Genomic DNA, 17,389 nt, shown 5'->3' on the forward strand with positions numbered 1-17,389 from the left:
TTAAAGCAGTTATGGAAAATGGTCTGGTCCTTGGGCACAATTATTATTATTTTTTTTAATTAAACTCTTGGGGGCTCGAAGCAGCATTGGGTTCCTGTAGCCATTACAGAACCATTGCTTCATGTCTTCAATCTGAAACATTTTTTTTTTCAACACATTACACAAACAATATTTTAAAAAAAGCATCACATTAATTTATATTCATTTATTTAATTTAAACATGAATGTAAACAGCAATTGGTCATTTTCAGACTGACACTCTGCAAAAGCATCCTAAGCTACATTCTGCTCATAAGTTTCATTGCTTCTTTAAAAGTTCTCTACTCTCTCTTAGTTTAAATGGGGAGAGGATTAAAAAAATATATTAAAAACCGTGTGTTTCCTGAAGATAGCGTAGTTCTCAAAATGTTTTTAAGTAATTTCATCAAGACGACGCATGATGGCAGTATATAGCATAGTTTTATACTTACTGATAGTTGTGGCAGTTCAATTCAATGGGTTGGAGAAGATGGGCGTTTTTCTGGGCTAAGGTGATTATCACAGTGGGACTCCAGTCACCACTCCCCGTGTTCATGGAGCAGTAGTCTCAGTCAGTCTCTCTGCGTCCCTACACTGCTCACGGGACACGCACACAGACAAAAGCGTCCACCTCTTCCAGTTTATCTAAAGCGGGATATTTGCTTCAGGAGTGGATTAAAAGGGATATTTTACTCAAGAACTGAGGCAAGTTGCGTTTACATTATTTTAAAAGTAGTTTTTTTTCTTTCTGGATGAAAGTCTTTTGGGTTGCCAATAAGATGTGAACTTCGATTCGCTGCACATTCATTCATTCGTTTTGTGAAATAATCCGACAGAGTGTAATTATTTTCATTTGAATCTGAATGGGACCTTCTGAACATGTTTGTTTTTAGTTATTGTTGCACAAAGGAAGTGTGATTCTAAATTTAAACAAACAAACAAACAAACAAACAGGCTGAAACGCATTAACTCTCAGTCGCATTAATGCACAGGAAAATTGAAGTTTTATTTAGAGTGCAAACCGGCTAAATGTGCTAAAGAAGTAGAGATAGCCTATCCGAAGAAGACAATGAAGAAAAAAAAAATGGATATGAGCCTCGATTAATAAAAGTTTCATGTTTGGTTCAATGGCTAACCAAAGTGCGCATAAACCGGAGACTAATGATAAGAAGTATAAAGAGCGCAACAGTGCTTGCATGGATGGTGAAGATGGCAACACACACACACACACACACACACACACACACACATATACATATATAGCGGTGAACGTATTAAAGTTAAGTGGCAGAGACAAAGAAGCCTGAAGCCTGCTGAGTTTGAGCTGAATCTAACAAAACCCAGTGTCCTTACGCCACTTTTTTTCTCATTGTCCCTCATTTGTTAGTAAGTGTAAGTGCTAAGGCAAACATCACTCTTGCTCGTCTGATGTTGGGCGAAAGTATTGTTAATCTCCTAAACCTGTTAAACTTGGACACGAAACTCGTCCCTCTCAGGTTGGGCTACAGGCATGAGTGTCCTGTGGGAAAGGTGTCCTGTTACTTTTCTAAGTGATCAGATTTTATTGTTAATTTTTCTTAGTGAATACTAAAATTGGCAATAAAATCCCATAGATTTACATTAAAATGACTAGAATATGATAGGGACTTGTGGGTGGGCCGACCAGTAGGCAACTGCTTTGAACACTTTAGAAAATGTATGGCAACATAAGTTACTTGGGGCATATAGAGACCACAGCAACACATTGACATCCAGTGTTGGGGAAATTTACTTTTAAAAGTAATGCATTACAATACTGCGTTATTCCATGAAAAAGTTAAAGTAAAAACTTTAAGTAATCTGAGTACGTAACTTGAAATGCATTACCCCCAGCACTATTGGCAACTACAGTACGCAGAATACATAGGGGTCGCCAAACTTGGCCCATTGTCCTGCAGAGTTTAGCTCCAACTTGCCTCAACACACCTGCATGGAAGCTTCAAGTATACCTCGTAAGACCTTGGTTAGCTGCTTCAGGTATGTATGATTAGGGTTGGAGCATATTCTGCAGGACACCGGCCCTCCAGGAACGAGTTTGGTAACCCCTGCCCTAGCAACTGTATAGCAACATGCTTAAATGACGCTAAACGCTTTAGAAACTGCATAGCAAAGCCCTGAACACTCAGAACATCATTGTGGCAGTTGCATTTTCTTCAGAAAATATCATTACCCTGCTTTCTCATATTTTTGCTCATTGAAAATATGTTTCCCGAAAACCTATGACATTAAAATGCTAAATAGTTGTGATCATGTTCCCTTTCATCTAACATGATTTTTACTAGGACACTAAAAGCTTGATTTTATTGGTTTGATTAATAAGTAGCCTATACTGTGGAAACTTCCTTATTGCAGCAATTGTTAACCTATTTTAAGGATTGATGGGATATATAATCAAATGAAGGGAGTCATTTATTTTTCTTGACATGAAGCACACACAAAGTAAAAAACGTATTCGTTAGTGTAAAATTAAATTGTCTCCTTTCATGTTAGAGCCTCATTGCTGTCTGTGGAACTTACACTCTCAGTGAACCGAGTTTATGGTCTATGGAAACCACTCACGGCCAACAGTCAGTGCCAAAAAACTGCTCATATTGGGTTTGGTGTAATGCACTTAATCAGTATAACTGGAAACCGTGGGCTGTATGTGCTGACTGACTGTAGTTTTCTATAACTTTCTCTATAATTGCTTTAACTTTAGTGAATGTGCAGCAGGTATTTCTCAAAATCAGATTTATCTGTTGTCATAAAACAAGGAGTTCACAAAGTCTTGCTTTCTTTTTTCTAGCAGTAAACTTTGCAGAAATTATAAGTACTGTATGTAATGCACTTTCTTTGCAACTTGCTCACCTCACTTGGGGCTTATGTATCAGTCCACCCACTGAACGCCTACAAGTACAGCGCTCTTCTCTGGAAAGGTGCTTTGCAAACCACAATCAACAGATATGATGGGCTGAAGAGAATCGTTGACTTTTCAAGGGGGTTGGGTCTCACAGGCTTGATACAGTAGAGTCACTTTCTCTAAAGCAATGCCGCTTTTTATTAAGGTCTCTGTGTTTTGTTTTACAGATAGGGATGATTAACGTTTGGTTGTTGAGTACTCTTCACTGATAAGTAAAGACCTTATGCCTACTACTACTTGCCACAGTGTAAATAAAGTAACGACATTGCACAAATCGAATTACTATTAGAAGTCAGTTTCCCCGCGATCTCCAAATTTTACAGTCAAATGCAATTGTAATGAAGGACTTTTAATTAATATAGCCTATTAATAGGCTACCTTTGTTTTAGATTCGATTACATCATTCACAGTGCTTGACAAGATGAGTAGCTCATTCCCTCGTAAAAGAAATTGAGTGCAAATTTTGTATGTTTTGTCATGTAATTTTCCGTTACTTAATGCTTTGAATCTTATGTTGCAATTCATGGCAGAGCTGGTTGGTTCAATTCATAGCTTGTAACTCTTTATTGAAGAGTTTTTTTTAAATGTCCTTGAAGAAAATTGTTGTTGGTGAAAAACAATAGTTTAGCAATTCCAAAGTCATAGTTTTCACAGATTTGACCCAAAACAGTAGCAAAGTATCCGGATGACCTACTGTTTCCACTGAGTGTTTGAAGTGCACATCCAATGGATAATTTACTCTCCCACGAGGCCATGGGTGAATGGCAGTGAAGCCATGCAACTAACGCCGTATGTCACATGACAATGACGACATACTACAAAAAAAAAATTGGGTTAAGGTTGTCTTAGGGCAGTGGTTCACAACTCTTTTTCTGGGGAGCCACTGCTCTGACCAGTTTGTATGCAATTTCTCTCCTAAAGAGATTATGATCTGAATCAGGTTCATTATTAAATAAGAAAGACATGCAAGTTAAGAATCACTGGAGTTAAGATCCACTGTCTTATTGGATGGTGAAAACTAAAGCAGAATCTGCCCCATAAGGGCACCTATCCAGGCATTGCATAGCCTGTGTGAACAGTAGATAAAATATTGTCTTGCATGCACAAAGTATCAACTTATTTATGATTATTATTATTTATTTTTTTGAGATGACTCCACTGCCCCAGTGCCTCATAGGAGAATACTGGAAGATGTTTGTGTGTGTATGCAGGACACTGTTGAATGTCTAGCCATCATACTGAGCACCACAATCTGGACATTCTTTGAAAGCTCTTTATCTTCATAGGCTTATTTTTGACATATATGAGCTTTTATGATGGCTTAGCAGAAATGCATAGTATGTTAGTCACCGAGGCAAGACACTTGGAGTTATGAACCAGCAATGATCCTGTCACACAGATTTTAGTTGTATTACTGTTATAATTATTTTAAATGATAAAGATCCCAGCGATGGGATTCAGAGATGCGTTCTAGTCTGCCAATCCTGGCTCCCGTGGGGTTGTGGAAAGTCAATCCGAGGGTTTACCCTGGAAACGGTGCAGATTCACATTGCAGTGTTTCAGGTCATTGAGCAAAGAGCATGCTTGCAAGGACTCCCCAATAGCCACAATGGCTTTGCCCCGTCGCTTCATTTGGAGCCCGTCTGTAATTGCCATCACCAGCCATGTGTCTGGCCCTTTATTCAGCAGTCTGTACTCGATTAAACCCTATTATGTTGTTAACTTGTTCCACTGGCATCACAAACTGTGAGGTTAACGTTTTAGTTCTGCATGTGCAGATTTTTTTAGCTTGAGTAAGGGCATGGGTTTTGAAACTGAGCTGAATTGTCCTTAAATATGTGTTATAAAACGTAAATGGAGGGTCTGTTTGATCGGAGTTGTTTTAATGTATGTCTCTCTGGGTGTTTCAAGGGGAAGGTTGAAAAGAGGGACTTTCTGCTCTACCTTGTCCGTGAGTGGAAAATCACACATGGCTCACATCCAGGAATTTTAAATGATATATTATTGGCATTGCACTTAGAAATGTAGGGCAGATGCAGAGTTTTGGGTGTGGGCCAGTTTTGAAAGGTGACAGCTGGTCAGTCCAGAGAAATACTAATGCTGATGCTGCACATGGTGGCTTCATTTTTAGGGCAGTCTTGTAACTAAAAATACTATGCGGCTTAATCTGATGGATTTGTGCAGAGTTGTGGGGAGCTCGGTGCGGTGAATCTGAAATCTGGCTTCAACAATGATGCCTTTATTTGCTAATGCACATCAACTGCATCCAATTATGAGCAGGAAAGCATGTCTGACCTGATGCACTGTATATGGAAACATTGCGTGACCCGCTTGTTTAAAGCAGCAATTCCTTTTCAATAGTGAAAATAGGAAGCAGTTTGTAGCAGGGAGGGGCAGTATAGCTAAAAATATATATTTAGCATAATATTTTTTTCATAGTCTTGATGATGTTCAATACATATCTTATGTATTTTTTTTATGAGTTTGCTCAAAAATGAAGGAGAACATCATTCAAACAAATAGCCATTGCAACCTATAGATCTTTCTTTCTTTCTTTCTTTCTTTCTTTCTTTCTTTCTTTCTTTCTTTCTTTCTTTCTTTCTTTCTCAAGAAGTTTAAATGTAGTAAAAATAATAAACTTGACCAGTTTGGATTATTACTGTACCTACATGAACACAACAAAATATATTTCACTTTTATTCATGGGCACATAATACTTGCACACACTTACAACATTTTTTAAATGTAACATTGAAAAATCATTGAATCAGAGTTTTGAATTGGCTTATTAAAACAGACATTTTTGAAATTTAACAATGAAATTTAAATCAGACAAGCTAGATCGTGAGACGAAAAAAATGACTAAAAATAGACTACGTTAAAAATGAATATCGTCATAATCTGGAGTGTATGCTCTTAGCAGACATAACAGGGCAAATACAGTTATTTATTCATTTTTGCATGGAAATTTAGAAGCTGAAATCTGAGCATTTGATTTACAACTATAATTTTTTTTGCTTCCATCCTGAATCCAGTCTGTTTTACAGGTGTGATTTATGTCTTTATCAATTGTGCATATTCAAAATGATTATAAACATTGTCAGATATCAGTTTTAATCAAAATGCTTGCTTTTTGGATTAAATACCATGCTTTGTCTCAAACTATGAAAATAGCTTTTCAATAGTTTTTCAAAATGTAGCGATGCTTTAAAAAAATCCACGATGTTCTGTCCTTGTCAGGAAAAATAATCCTTCCTCTCTTGATCTGTAGATTGGTACTAAAGGATTTAATATGGTCCACGTGCTCCAGTGCTGTTTCAGATGCAGTTATGTCACTGGGGTAATCTGGGCTACTAGGCTACCAGCACACATTCAAATGCAGTTATAGTTGCTGAGGATCACACTGAGCTTTTGGAAATTTTAATAGAACACCAGTTTCCACTTTTGCTAGGACTCACATTCTGGTGTTTTTTTTTTCTCCTGACTGTAGGTTTTCCTGCTAGAAAATGTGTTATTGAAATAAATGCACTGTTCAGAGACATACAACCCCATCACTTGCAGATTTGATACCACATATTTGGTGGGGCCTGTTTATTACCTGGTTTCCTCCTGCTCTGTATTGTGGTCTTCCTGTATAAAGTCCACAATATAAACTGTCCATTTGTTGTCAGCGTGCAACATCTAGTTCTCCCTAAACAACTGTTCAGCAAACATCATATGCAGAACACCATGATTTTTTCTTGCTTTATTTAAAAAAAAAAAAAACTTTTCTTGAAAAAAGTCTGTGAAACCAAATTTTTACCCACAAGTCTGGTAATCATGAGTTAAAGAAAACAAAAACCTGATCAGATGTTTAAAACACTGGAGAATGTTTATTGGCTAATAATTTGTCCTTCCAGAGCAGCTGGTATTCAGTTAGACTAGTAGATTTTGCCTGGAGTTACTATGCAGCGGGAGAGCGAGCGCTGGAATTACTCTCTTTACTCTGGAATCGCTGGATGCATCCAGGCTTTCTTCGTGTCTTGTCTGACCTTTAGTCCGTGGTCTTCTCCTTTGTCCTGTTTCACAGGTAACTGATCATATCCCCGGCTGCCAGGTTACAGCTGTTGCCAAGACACAAATTGAGCTAGACATAGAGATAAGTGGTTTTTCCCCACTATTTCTCAAAATCAAAGATAATGCAAAACAGAAAAAGGAGGTTTTTTAAAGAACTTCATTGTTCTGTTCTTAGCAGTTGGCTTGGGATAGCTGTGACTTATTAGCAGGCAGGATCATAGAAGTAAATAGGCAAAACTAAATATTAAATGAATATGGCTATTTGATAATGTGTTTAGAGTGCAGAAATGAATCACAAATGTGGTGGCAAAGTATGATCTGGTGTATATACAAACCTCACAATTTTTTCAGTACAATTTTTCAGCTGTTTAATTTTAACAGTGACCCACATGCACTGTATTTTGTTTTACAAAAATTAAAGGATTTGTTAAATTTGCATTTGATTGCATTTTATTTGATTACCACCATTTTTGATGATAAATTTGTATAAGTCATAAATACAAATTAACATTGATAAAATAAAATAAAAAGATTTTATAGAGCCCTAAATATGTGATGACATTTCCTAAAAGTCTATGAATATCTTATCCCTTATATCCCTTTTTAAGTGGTTAGTAGTATAGCTGTGAGCTATATTTTAATACTTTATATTGCTAATTGTTGGCAACTGTTAATAGGGGACGGACATTCTCAATCTGGAGAGGGTATTTGATTGGACCGATTTCAATATATTGTGCTTTTTAATTTAATTTTAACATCAAGGCTGAAAGCGGATGACTAACCCTGCCCTAAACTGCAGGTAAAATAGATTAGGCTTATCAAATTGCACAGCAGCAATCTGAGGCACTTGTAGGAGACTTGAGGCAGACACACATCCTGGCAACCTTATCCGTCCAATCTGCCGTTAGCTTTCACATCTTAATCTTTAATTTACATTCATCTTTTTTTTTTGTAGTTATGCCTTGCATGGTGCACGCAAATGATGCATGTTTATGTTATCAACAAACCACATATACTGTCTGCCCCTTATTTAAGACTTGTTTCTTTGCCCATGTTTGTATTTTGACTACAACTGGCAATGCTGGGTGCTTTGTTTCTTTACGCTGGGTGAGCTGGGAGTGAAAACATGGGCTGTTTTGAAGGAGCTTTTTGCTGAGCACTACACTTTGCCATTGCCCATTTGTTTGAAGAGTGCATAGGGGGTTTAGGGGCTCAGTAGAGCCTCAAATGAAGGCCCTGAATGCAATTGGAACCTGGATTAGTGACCAGATAAGGGAAAAATTGCCACCCGTAGCAGTTTAACTGTTTAGCTGTTAACTGTGAAATCACAATTCAGTGATGGGTTTTCTTGAAGTAAACATTTACATCTACATAACTATAGTTTATTTCTGCTGTCCACTTTGTTTAGTGAGAAAATAGCTACATTTTGATGACTCCACTCCATAAACATCTTGAGAGTATCTATGGGTCATCAGCTGGGACACGGGTCTTTCGTTACATAATTCCCAATGGAATATCTTTTGTCTGTAGTGTCCTGAACAGAACTGAACATGCCGGTCCAGTCAAGTGCTGCTTTGCAAATACTTCAGAATTTATTTGCATTATTTTAGATTAGAAAAGTTAGAAGCTGATGATAAAGTTTCATATGAACAGACATCAGCATTAATGCAAAGTAGAAGGACAGTGCACAGAATTCTGGGATAGATGGGTCAATGACCAAGAGGGGAGTACAAAAAAAAGAAAAGAAAAGTGGAGTCTTTAAAAATTTAATTGAAAGCATGTGCCAAATTCTTAGATACGTCATGCTTTAATTAGTTTTTTTTTTTTTTTTTTTTTGGTGCAACCAAGAATAAACTTGATATTGATATAATAAATATTGACATGAGTCATAAGGCTTGCAATTTATGTCAGATGTTTTTTTTTTTTTTTCAAATAACCCTAAATGGTTTGCTTTTAGAAATTGGTAACAAAGTTCATAAAGTCCTTATTTTAGAATAATTCATGTAGTTTTTGTTAATATTTTGAATTTTTATTTGTATGTTTTGTTTTTATTTAAATTTAATTTAAAGTTTTAGTTCGTTTTTTGTGTGTAATTGTAATAATAATTTTTTTTTTTTATTAGTTTTTTTATATATGGTTTTTAAGTTTTAGTTGTTTTAGGACTTCAACTTAAAATAACAAAAATGAGAAATGTTTCTGAGGTGAAATGTTTGTTTATTTTTTGTTTTACATTATTTCATGGCATGATATTTACTTTATTTAGTTTGTTTGTTACCGTTAATAATCCTGCTCCACAGAAATATCGAAAGTAATTGAAATTCAGAAATTGAAAACATGTTAATCATCGAAGAGTTTTATTCAAGCTATTGTCAGTATGAATTAGCTACATTGTTTATGTATTTTGTATGAATTCATAAACCCACACACACACATTAACCCCACTGACCTAGATACATGTCTAAGTCAAGGCCTACATAACTCTTGATCTGATATGTGATTGTCTTGCTTTCTCTATAGGGGGTGTTGTCCAAAATGGAGGTGAAGACATCACTTCTCGACAATATGATAGGGGTGGGCGATATGGTCCTCATTGAGCCCCTGTCAGAAGACACCTTCATTGAGAATCTAAAGAAGCGATTCGATCACAACGAGATCTATGTAAGTAATGCTTAAACTAATGCTGAGAACATCATGTAACAATTGTTGTTTCCTTTTCTTGGTCATCTTCTCATTTTAGGCTTCCACTACTCCGGACAGTCACATCACATCAAGAGTTTCTAAGTTTAGTCTGAGTGTGTTCCCACTTCACAGATAAATAGGAGTTTAGAGATGAACACAGTGTAAATCATAGCCCTCTCATTGTTCTGTCCCTGCTCTCATGTCTTTCCCATTCATTTGGGCTTGGTTTTGAAAGCTGTTGCATAACAAACACCAAACCAGCATACAAAATGGGTTCATTTGATGTGTAAATAGTTGTTTAATGAATCAGAATATGCAAAAGTGAATGCATATCTAGGAGAATTGAGGATTTTCTACTTTTTTCGTGCATAAATAAGCACTGTAGCTCTGTTACACCCAATGCTCGACACCCGACGGACAAGCAGCACGTCCGTTCTGCGCTTTTCTCGTGCACTGGTTCGCCAGCTGAACAGCCAATCAGAATGATCAAATGTCCCGACTGACTGATGAGCTCCAACGCTGATTCAATATGCCGAATCGGCTGAAAAAAAGCAGACAAGGACCAACTTCAGCCCACGGCGTGGAACACACTGAGAAAACTTAGTCGGCCGACGAACAAAAACTGCCCGACGGCTATATACAGCGGTACAGTAAATTTATGCAAGGAAACCAGCCATCCAGAATTTCTAGTGAGGGTAAAAGCTTTCACCACGCAGATTTGAAAAGATGGTCGCACAAATTCACTGTGATGACTAACAGAAAGCTGCTTAGTTTGAAAGTGACGTCTGTGTGATCTGTGCTTCATACATTGCTACACTATTGACAATATAACTGACTTTTTTGCTAGTGAAATTTTGCTAATAGATAGACAGCACCTTTAGTACTTAAAAATGCTTAATTTTCATTAAACAGTTTTTCCTGCTGAAATTGGAATAAAGCTCTAGCATGTTCAGATTTACACACCGTATGTGTGGACCAATAAATTAAATGAAACAAGTCGCAAATATATTGCTGAATTAGTTGCCATGCTTAATGAGAAACGGCATTTAGAATTAGGAAATATTAAGGTTTAATGACCCCTTCGAATGGCTGATTTACATTTTGTGTGGCACCATAAAAATGGACCCTTATGTTTATTTATATTTTGCAGAGCTGTAATCTGACTAGTTATAAAAGACTAAAATCACGTAGTTGGTCACAAACAGGTTGTGTGTTTACTCTGTAATTAAGAGTGTAACTACCCACAGCCCTCAATGTCCAGTAGCTGCAAGTTTGTAATGCAAACTCTAGCCTTGTATTTAATGCAAATCCCCGAATTACACAGAAGGGTGCTGACAAAAGCAAATTTATGTTGACCACAGTATGTTATTTGAATGTTTTGCAAACTTAATGTTCTTGTTATTAAGTTACAGTCACAGCAACCATAAATTTAAAAGTCTGTCATTACTCACTCCTATGTTTTCTGCCAAAGTAGACCTCTCCTTTTGTGTTCAATAGAACAAAATAAGTTTTGAATGATATAAAGGTGGGAAAATACTGCTGAATTATCACTTTAAGCTTATATTTTAAAAGGGCTTAATGGAGACTATTCTAGGTAGTGCTGTCAAATGATTAATCACATCCAAAATAAAAGTTTGTTTACATGCGTATACTGTGTATATTTATTATGTGTATATATAAATACAAACACATGCATGTATTTAAGGAAAATGTTATGTTTATATATGTATAAACGTACATATTTTAAAAATATATACTTTGTGTGTGTATTTATATATACATAATAAATATACACAGTACACATATATAATGAAAACCAAAACTTTTATTTTGGATGTGATTTAATTGCAATTAATCATTTTACAGCACTAATTCTAGGGATGCCTCCACCCTCAGTATCATCTGTCAAGAAGCTTACATCACAGTCCATCATATCTCTTACATTTCACCAACTTTACAATGAAAATCACAGAGAATTATCTGCCTTATCTAATCAATGCCCTTTCAAAAACAGTTAAAATGGGTTCCATTTTCAGATACTGCAGGCAATAACAGCTGTAGAATTATGAAACAAAGGTTCTTGTATTTATCACTATCTTTAAACTTTGCTCAGTATTATTGGCTGCAAGAAAGAACAAATGTGTTTACGTGTGTGTGTATATGCACATTTAGGAGTAAGGAACAGATGTGATTGTGTAGCTCACTCTTTTAGTGATGCTATTGATTGATCCACAGTTGCTTGTTCTTCCAAAATGTATGTTCCCGAGGTCTCATTTAGATGCATTTAAGGGCCAATTGAATTATTTACACAGGCCTAGTCCTGCTCTAATGCACCCATAGCGGTCACATCTCTAGTGCCCCAGATGTCACCATTGTGAACAGTATTTAAATCCATCTGGGATTGGGAGGATTCTAATATATTTCTAATAGAATGAAGAAATACCAATTCTGTTCTGTTTGTGTGAAAGAAAAATTAAGACACTGGTTCAAAAAGCTTTTAAGATAAATTAATTTGTTGCAAATGTGTCCAAACTCCAAACTTTTGACTGGTAGGATGACATCTGTGCTTTTATTGATATTTCTTTTTTCTGTAATTTTCACTTCATCTGTTCATTTACATTTGTTCTCTACATCTAAGGGATTCATTATGCCTCCTGTGAACACTTGACAAAAGGTTGTGGGCTGTGTCGCCATGGGAGAGGCCTGATCCTCCGGCTGCAAGCCTTATGCAACACTCACTGTAATGAAAGGTAGAAGACGGCTGCAAGAATTAATCATTGTTCGGAGGTCTCGGAGACATTGAGATAGATTTGCTTTTAACGTCATAGGTTGAAAAGTGGTGCAGGAAAGAATGAAAAAGATTTGAAAAGCAAGAGAAGCTGGAATAAATTAGTCAGGATGTTAGTTTGAGTCATCTGAAATGGACTACTTTAGACACCGTTGCCATCTCTGACCACTTTTGACCACCCTGTGTTGTTGATGCTTTCTGGGATTCTGAACATTTTTGTTTGTGTTCTCTTGTTCGGTTGCTTGTGGGCCCCCCGCCTGTCTGAACAATACACAGGAATTCCCATCTGGATTGTGCAGACGGAGGCATATTGTAGCTCAACTCCCCTACACTGCTGCCGCCACTGTTCCTATAACTGAATGAGGCAGAGAATGTGCTTGATGTCTGGGCCTCACAGCAGGGGAGTATGAATACAGTGCAGTGTCTTTTAGGGATGTCATGATACCAGTACAAGTGAAATTTCACAATTACCATCATTTTATTGATAGGAACGCACCATTATTTTCATTATGACTGGCTTGATGATGCATATACTATCTGACAATACTTGGGTACCAAAATTAGCTGGCATGCTCAGTATTACCAATACTATAGACTAGAGGTGCCCAATCCTGGTCCTGGAGGACCCCCAACAAAGCTTGTTTTTGAGGTTTCTCTTATCGGACACACATCTGAGGTCTTGGAGTCTTTATTAATAAGCTGATGAGTTGAATCGTGTGTGTGTGTGTGTGTGTGTTTAGGAAGACATCTAAAATGTGCAGTTTTGGGTTTCTTGGGAACCACTGGTGTAGACTGAATATACATTGGAGATCAAAATTAGAGAACAACCTTACAATTTCTTAAATTTCAAAGTCATTGCTTAGTTTTATTTGAAGTTATCCTAAAGTAGAAGGGCAGTTTTTAAGCATATTTCATAAATGTATTGAAGTACAGTATAAAAACAATACTTAAATGGGATATTTGAAAAAGAACTCTGATCAAAATTATAGAACACTTACAGATACCTCCAAGTTATTGGTGTTAATCTGACACTTGGGGATATTTCTTTTAATTATATGACAAAACCATAGTTAAATGGCAACATTCCTCTAATTTTCACTGGAATTGCAAGATGGTTGGTGACTGAAACTCTTTTATAGGAGGTGTTCCAGATAAAGGCCAAAGGGATGACCCTTTCAGCCATTGCAAGAGAAGCTGGCCATTCCAAATCTGTGATTTCTAGAATATTGCAGTTTTACAATGACACTAAATCATTCAAGTCCCCCCAAAACGCTGGTCATCCACGTAAGACAATTGCACGAGAAGACAGAATAATGAGGAGACTCTTAATGGGGAATTGGTTCAACACTGCAGATGGAATTGCTTGCCAGTTCAGCATTGAACGGGGTCTGTCTTGGCATGTTTAAGAGAAGTCTGACTGACAGTGCACTCTGCAGTGACAAAACCTCTCATCAGCAAAAATAATCAAAAGGCTAGGCTCACATTTGATGAGGAGCAGGTTATGTGGAGAGAGGAGAACTGGTCCAAACTGGGGAAAGACCAAGTGCATAAAGAAGTCAGTGAAAGGTGGAGTAGGATGTGCCATGGTTTGGGAGGTGTTTTCTACAGCAGAATTTGAGGCACTTATACAGCTAAATGGCAGAGACGTGAATGCAAATGTTTTTCACAACCCCCTTAAGCAACATGCAGTTTCTTCCCTGCAAGCATCTCCCAATAAGCCTGCAATTTTCATGCAAGACAATTAGGGCTGCAACTAACGATTATTTTGATAATTGATTAGTTGGCCGATTATTTTCCCCCGATTAATTGGATAAAAAAAGCGTCATTTTCTTTTATTGATAAATACCCTATTCCACATTCTGCCCAATGTCCTTCAGGCAAACGTGCCAAATGAATGCTATGAAAACATACAGTGCTTAATTTATTAGACCACCTGTCATAATAAAGAGAAAACGCAAATATTTTCGGAATCTGGTTTAAATATAAAAATATAAAAAAGGTTTAAGTATAAAAATGTTATTGTCATTTATTGGGCAAATAACAAACTGAAACAACTAAATAGTATTTATTCACACATCAAAAATGGCCTCCTATGCCTTTCATAACAGCATTCTTGCTGGCATTTATGTACCTTTTGACCTGTAATTGGGTATCTGAAGAAAAAACACTAAAGCGCTTGACTATTTTTTCTGTCTTTCTTTCATAGATAACAGCAATAATTATATTATATTATTATTAGAAATAGCCTACTACTGTTACTAAAGAGCTTTTGGATATTGGAAGACTAACCAATACAGAAAGCTAAAAAAATACTGTTAGTTTAGAGCAGCTAGTCTCAGCCTCAGACTGGCGTTTCAGAAACGATCTCCGTTTACACTACACAACCGAAAACGCATGTCACGTGACCATTCATGCAGGTACAACCATAGGGAATCTACCTATATATATCTATTATTTAGATGGCGGACGCGTCTGCGTGCTTGGAGCGGATGATTGGGGAATCTATCTACGCATACATATCAATGGGTACAACAATTACCCCTTTTCCACCAAGGCAGTTCCAGTGCTGGTTCGGAGCCAGAGCCTAGTTTCAAACCGGTTCTTTGTTTTTCAACACACAAAGCACCAGCTCCGAACCAGGAAAAGTGGTTCGTAAGTAGCACCAAAACATTGCTGGGCTAGAAGGAAGAACCGCTTGCGTCAGGGGCTGGGGGCGGGGTTACCGTGACCAACAAGACGTACAGAAACTTGGACCGCCATATTTGAAATAGCAGCTAAACTCGAACACATTTGATTAGCCGTGTTTGAATGCCGATGTAGGTTTGCCGTTGCTTATAGTTTGTTTAGGCTTGTCCGGGATGGATCGGCGCTGCGCGGACCGTTTGGTGCGAGGCATATCGGGGTGCTGCGGGAGCGACTGGAAAGCAGACGGTTTTGGATCGCTCTCGCGGTGCTTTAGTGTGCCGATCGATCGATCTGCGTGGCTCTGATGCACCTCGAACAAGCCTGTTGTGCCGCGCTAGTGAACCGAAACATGAAACGTATTCAGTGACGTAAGCCCTGGCTCTGTATTGGCTCTCTAGCCTGTGGAAAAGCAACCGGTTCTTAAAGGGTTCGCCAGTCGAACCAACTAAGAACCGGCTATAGCACTGGCTCTGAACTAGCACCTGGAACTGCTTTGGTGGAAAAGGGGTAAATGATCATGATGTTATTGTTTACACTGTCGTCAAGGATACTCAGCGAATGTGGGCAGCCACGCCATCGTTTTCAAAAGTCTCCGTTTTGGTCCGTTTACACTGACACGCAACCCCAGAGTTTTCAAATTAAAACGGGGTCTGCAGCATTTTCAAAAGTCTCTGTTTTTTACCCTAAAAACACCGGAGTAGTGTAAACGATAGGCGTAACCGTAGCAAAAGTTATACATTTTAAAACAAAAATGCACTAGTGTAAACGGGGCCTAACTCAATACATTAAAAAATTCAAAGAATGCTACAGATAGTAAAGATGAATAAAAACAGACTCCGTGTTAACCAACAGGTAAGAGTAATGTTCTGCAGGAACACGTGTTCACTTTTTGATCACAGTCACGATGTACTGTAATTTCTTTATCCTATAAAAGGTGGCTATGAAGTGTCTGACATTTATATTCAGACACGCTGTCATCCCTTTCATGAGTATTTCATCTCATGAAATACGCGCACTTCATGTTGTCTTTTAAACCTAAAGTTTTTTGCGCTGAATATTAATTGTCTCTCTCTCTACTGTGTTCCGTCTGTCCACCGCGCTGGCGCTCATTCAGTAAAGATTTAAACTTAACACAGACTGTCAGGACAGACTTTTATGCAAAAATGGAAATGCTTGCGTGAATTTGTGACATTTATAGATAAGGATATGACCGTAAACTGAACGTTTTTGCGCTGAGGATACACATGCATCTGTCAAAGCACCTGACAGGGAAAGCCATTAGCTTATAATAAAGAATTCTCATGTTTTGGGCAGCTTGGGTCACGCACTTCTCCTGCAGCATCTCATTCTGTTTCTTGCACATTGCACTATTTTTTTAGATGCATTTTGTCCATAGAAATGCGTTATTCAGTACTGTAACTTGACGCGACCGGCTGAAGTTGGACCCGACTAATCGATAATGAGAATCGATTAGTTGTTGATTTTATCGATTAGTTGTTGCAGCCTTAAAGACAATGCCCTTGTCACACTGAAAAACAAGTAAAGAAGTTCCTTTTGGCTGAAAACAGTGAAGCAATGAAATGGCAGGCTAGAGTCCTGATCTAAACCCAACTGAAAATCTCTATGGAAGTGAGAGGACCAAGATCACACCAGACTGGGAGAGTGATGTCCTGTGGCTCCAAAATTTTAGTTGTAATCTTCTTTCGTGCTACAGTGGTTACTGTTCTCTAATTTTGATCACTGTGTTTTCCACAAAATAAAGGTTTTTGTTGAAATCCTTTGGTTATTTTGTCAAATAAGTTAGTAGAACAGTGGTATACCAACAGCTAATATTCCTTTAAATTTTGAGCGCTGACGATGAATATTACAGTATCTTTAGATTGTTCTATACATTTGATTTCCATCGTATGACTGGTTATGTTGTCTCTTCTTATCTCATGTGTTTTCACAAATCCGTTCTTGTTTTATTTTTATTTTTTTTGTTGTTTGATCGGTGGTTTAAGTCTTTCACTCTCCTCCACAGACATACATTGGCAGTGTGGTGATCTCCATGAACCCCTACAAGTCCCTGCCCATCTACACAGCAGAAAAAGTGGAGGAGTATCGCAACAGGAACTTCTATGAGCTCAGTCCACACATGTGAGTTTAAAAAGCTTGTCTGAAAGCACTATACAACAAAGTCACTGCCTAGTTTATTCTTAGGCTTCCTGGTCAGCAGAGCACAA

The 17,389-nt window shown here is 37.6% G+C and overlaps 1 protein-coding gene across 3 annotated transcripts in view; it reads left to right on the plus strand.

The window, feature by feature from the left end:
• The first annotated feature begins 558 nt into the window (after window positions 1-558).
• LOC306877142 (unconventional myosin-Ib-like) overlaps window positions 559-17,389 on the plus strand; it is an 87,134-nt gene continuing 70,303 nt past the window's right edge. For all 3 annotated transcript variants that reach the window (XM_079428685.1, XM_079428686.1, XM_079428687.1), the window contains exons 1-3: window positions 559-723; window positions 9,530-9,670; window positions 17,188-17,303. In XM_079428685.1, the coding sequence (XP_079284811.1) occupies window positions 9,545-9,670; window positions 17,188-17,303 (242 nt within the window). In that variant the 5' untranslated portion in view covers window positions 559-723; window positions 9,530-9,544. The remainder of the gene's footprint in view (window positions 724-9,529; window positions 9,671-17,187; window positions 17,304-17,389) is intronic.

This window comes from Barbus barbus (assembly GCF_936440315.1).
Source record: "Barbus barbus genome assembly, chromosome: 11".
NCBI classification, from domain to species: domain Eukaryota; kingdom Metazoa; phylum Chordata; class Actinopteri; order Cypriniformes; family Cyprinidae; genus Barbus; species Barbus barbus.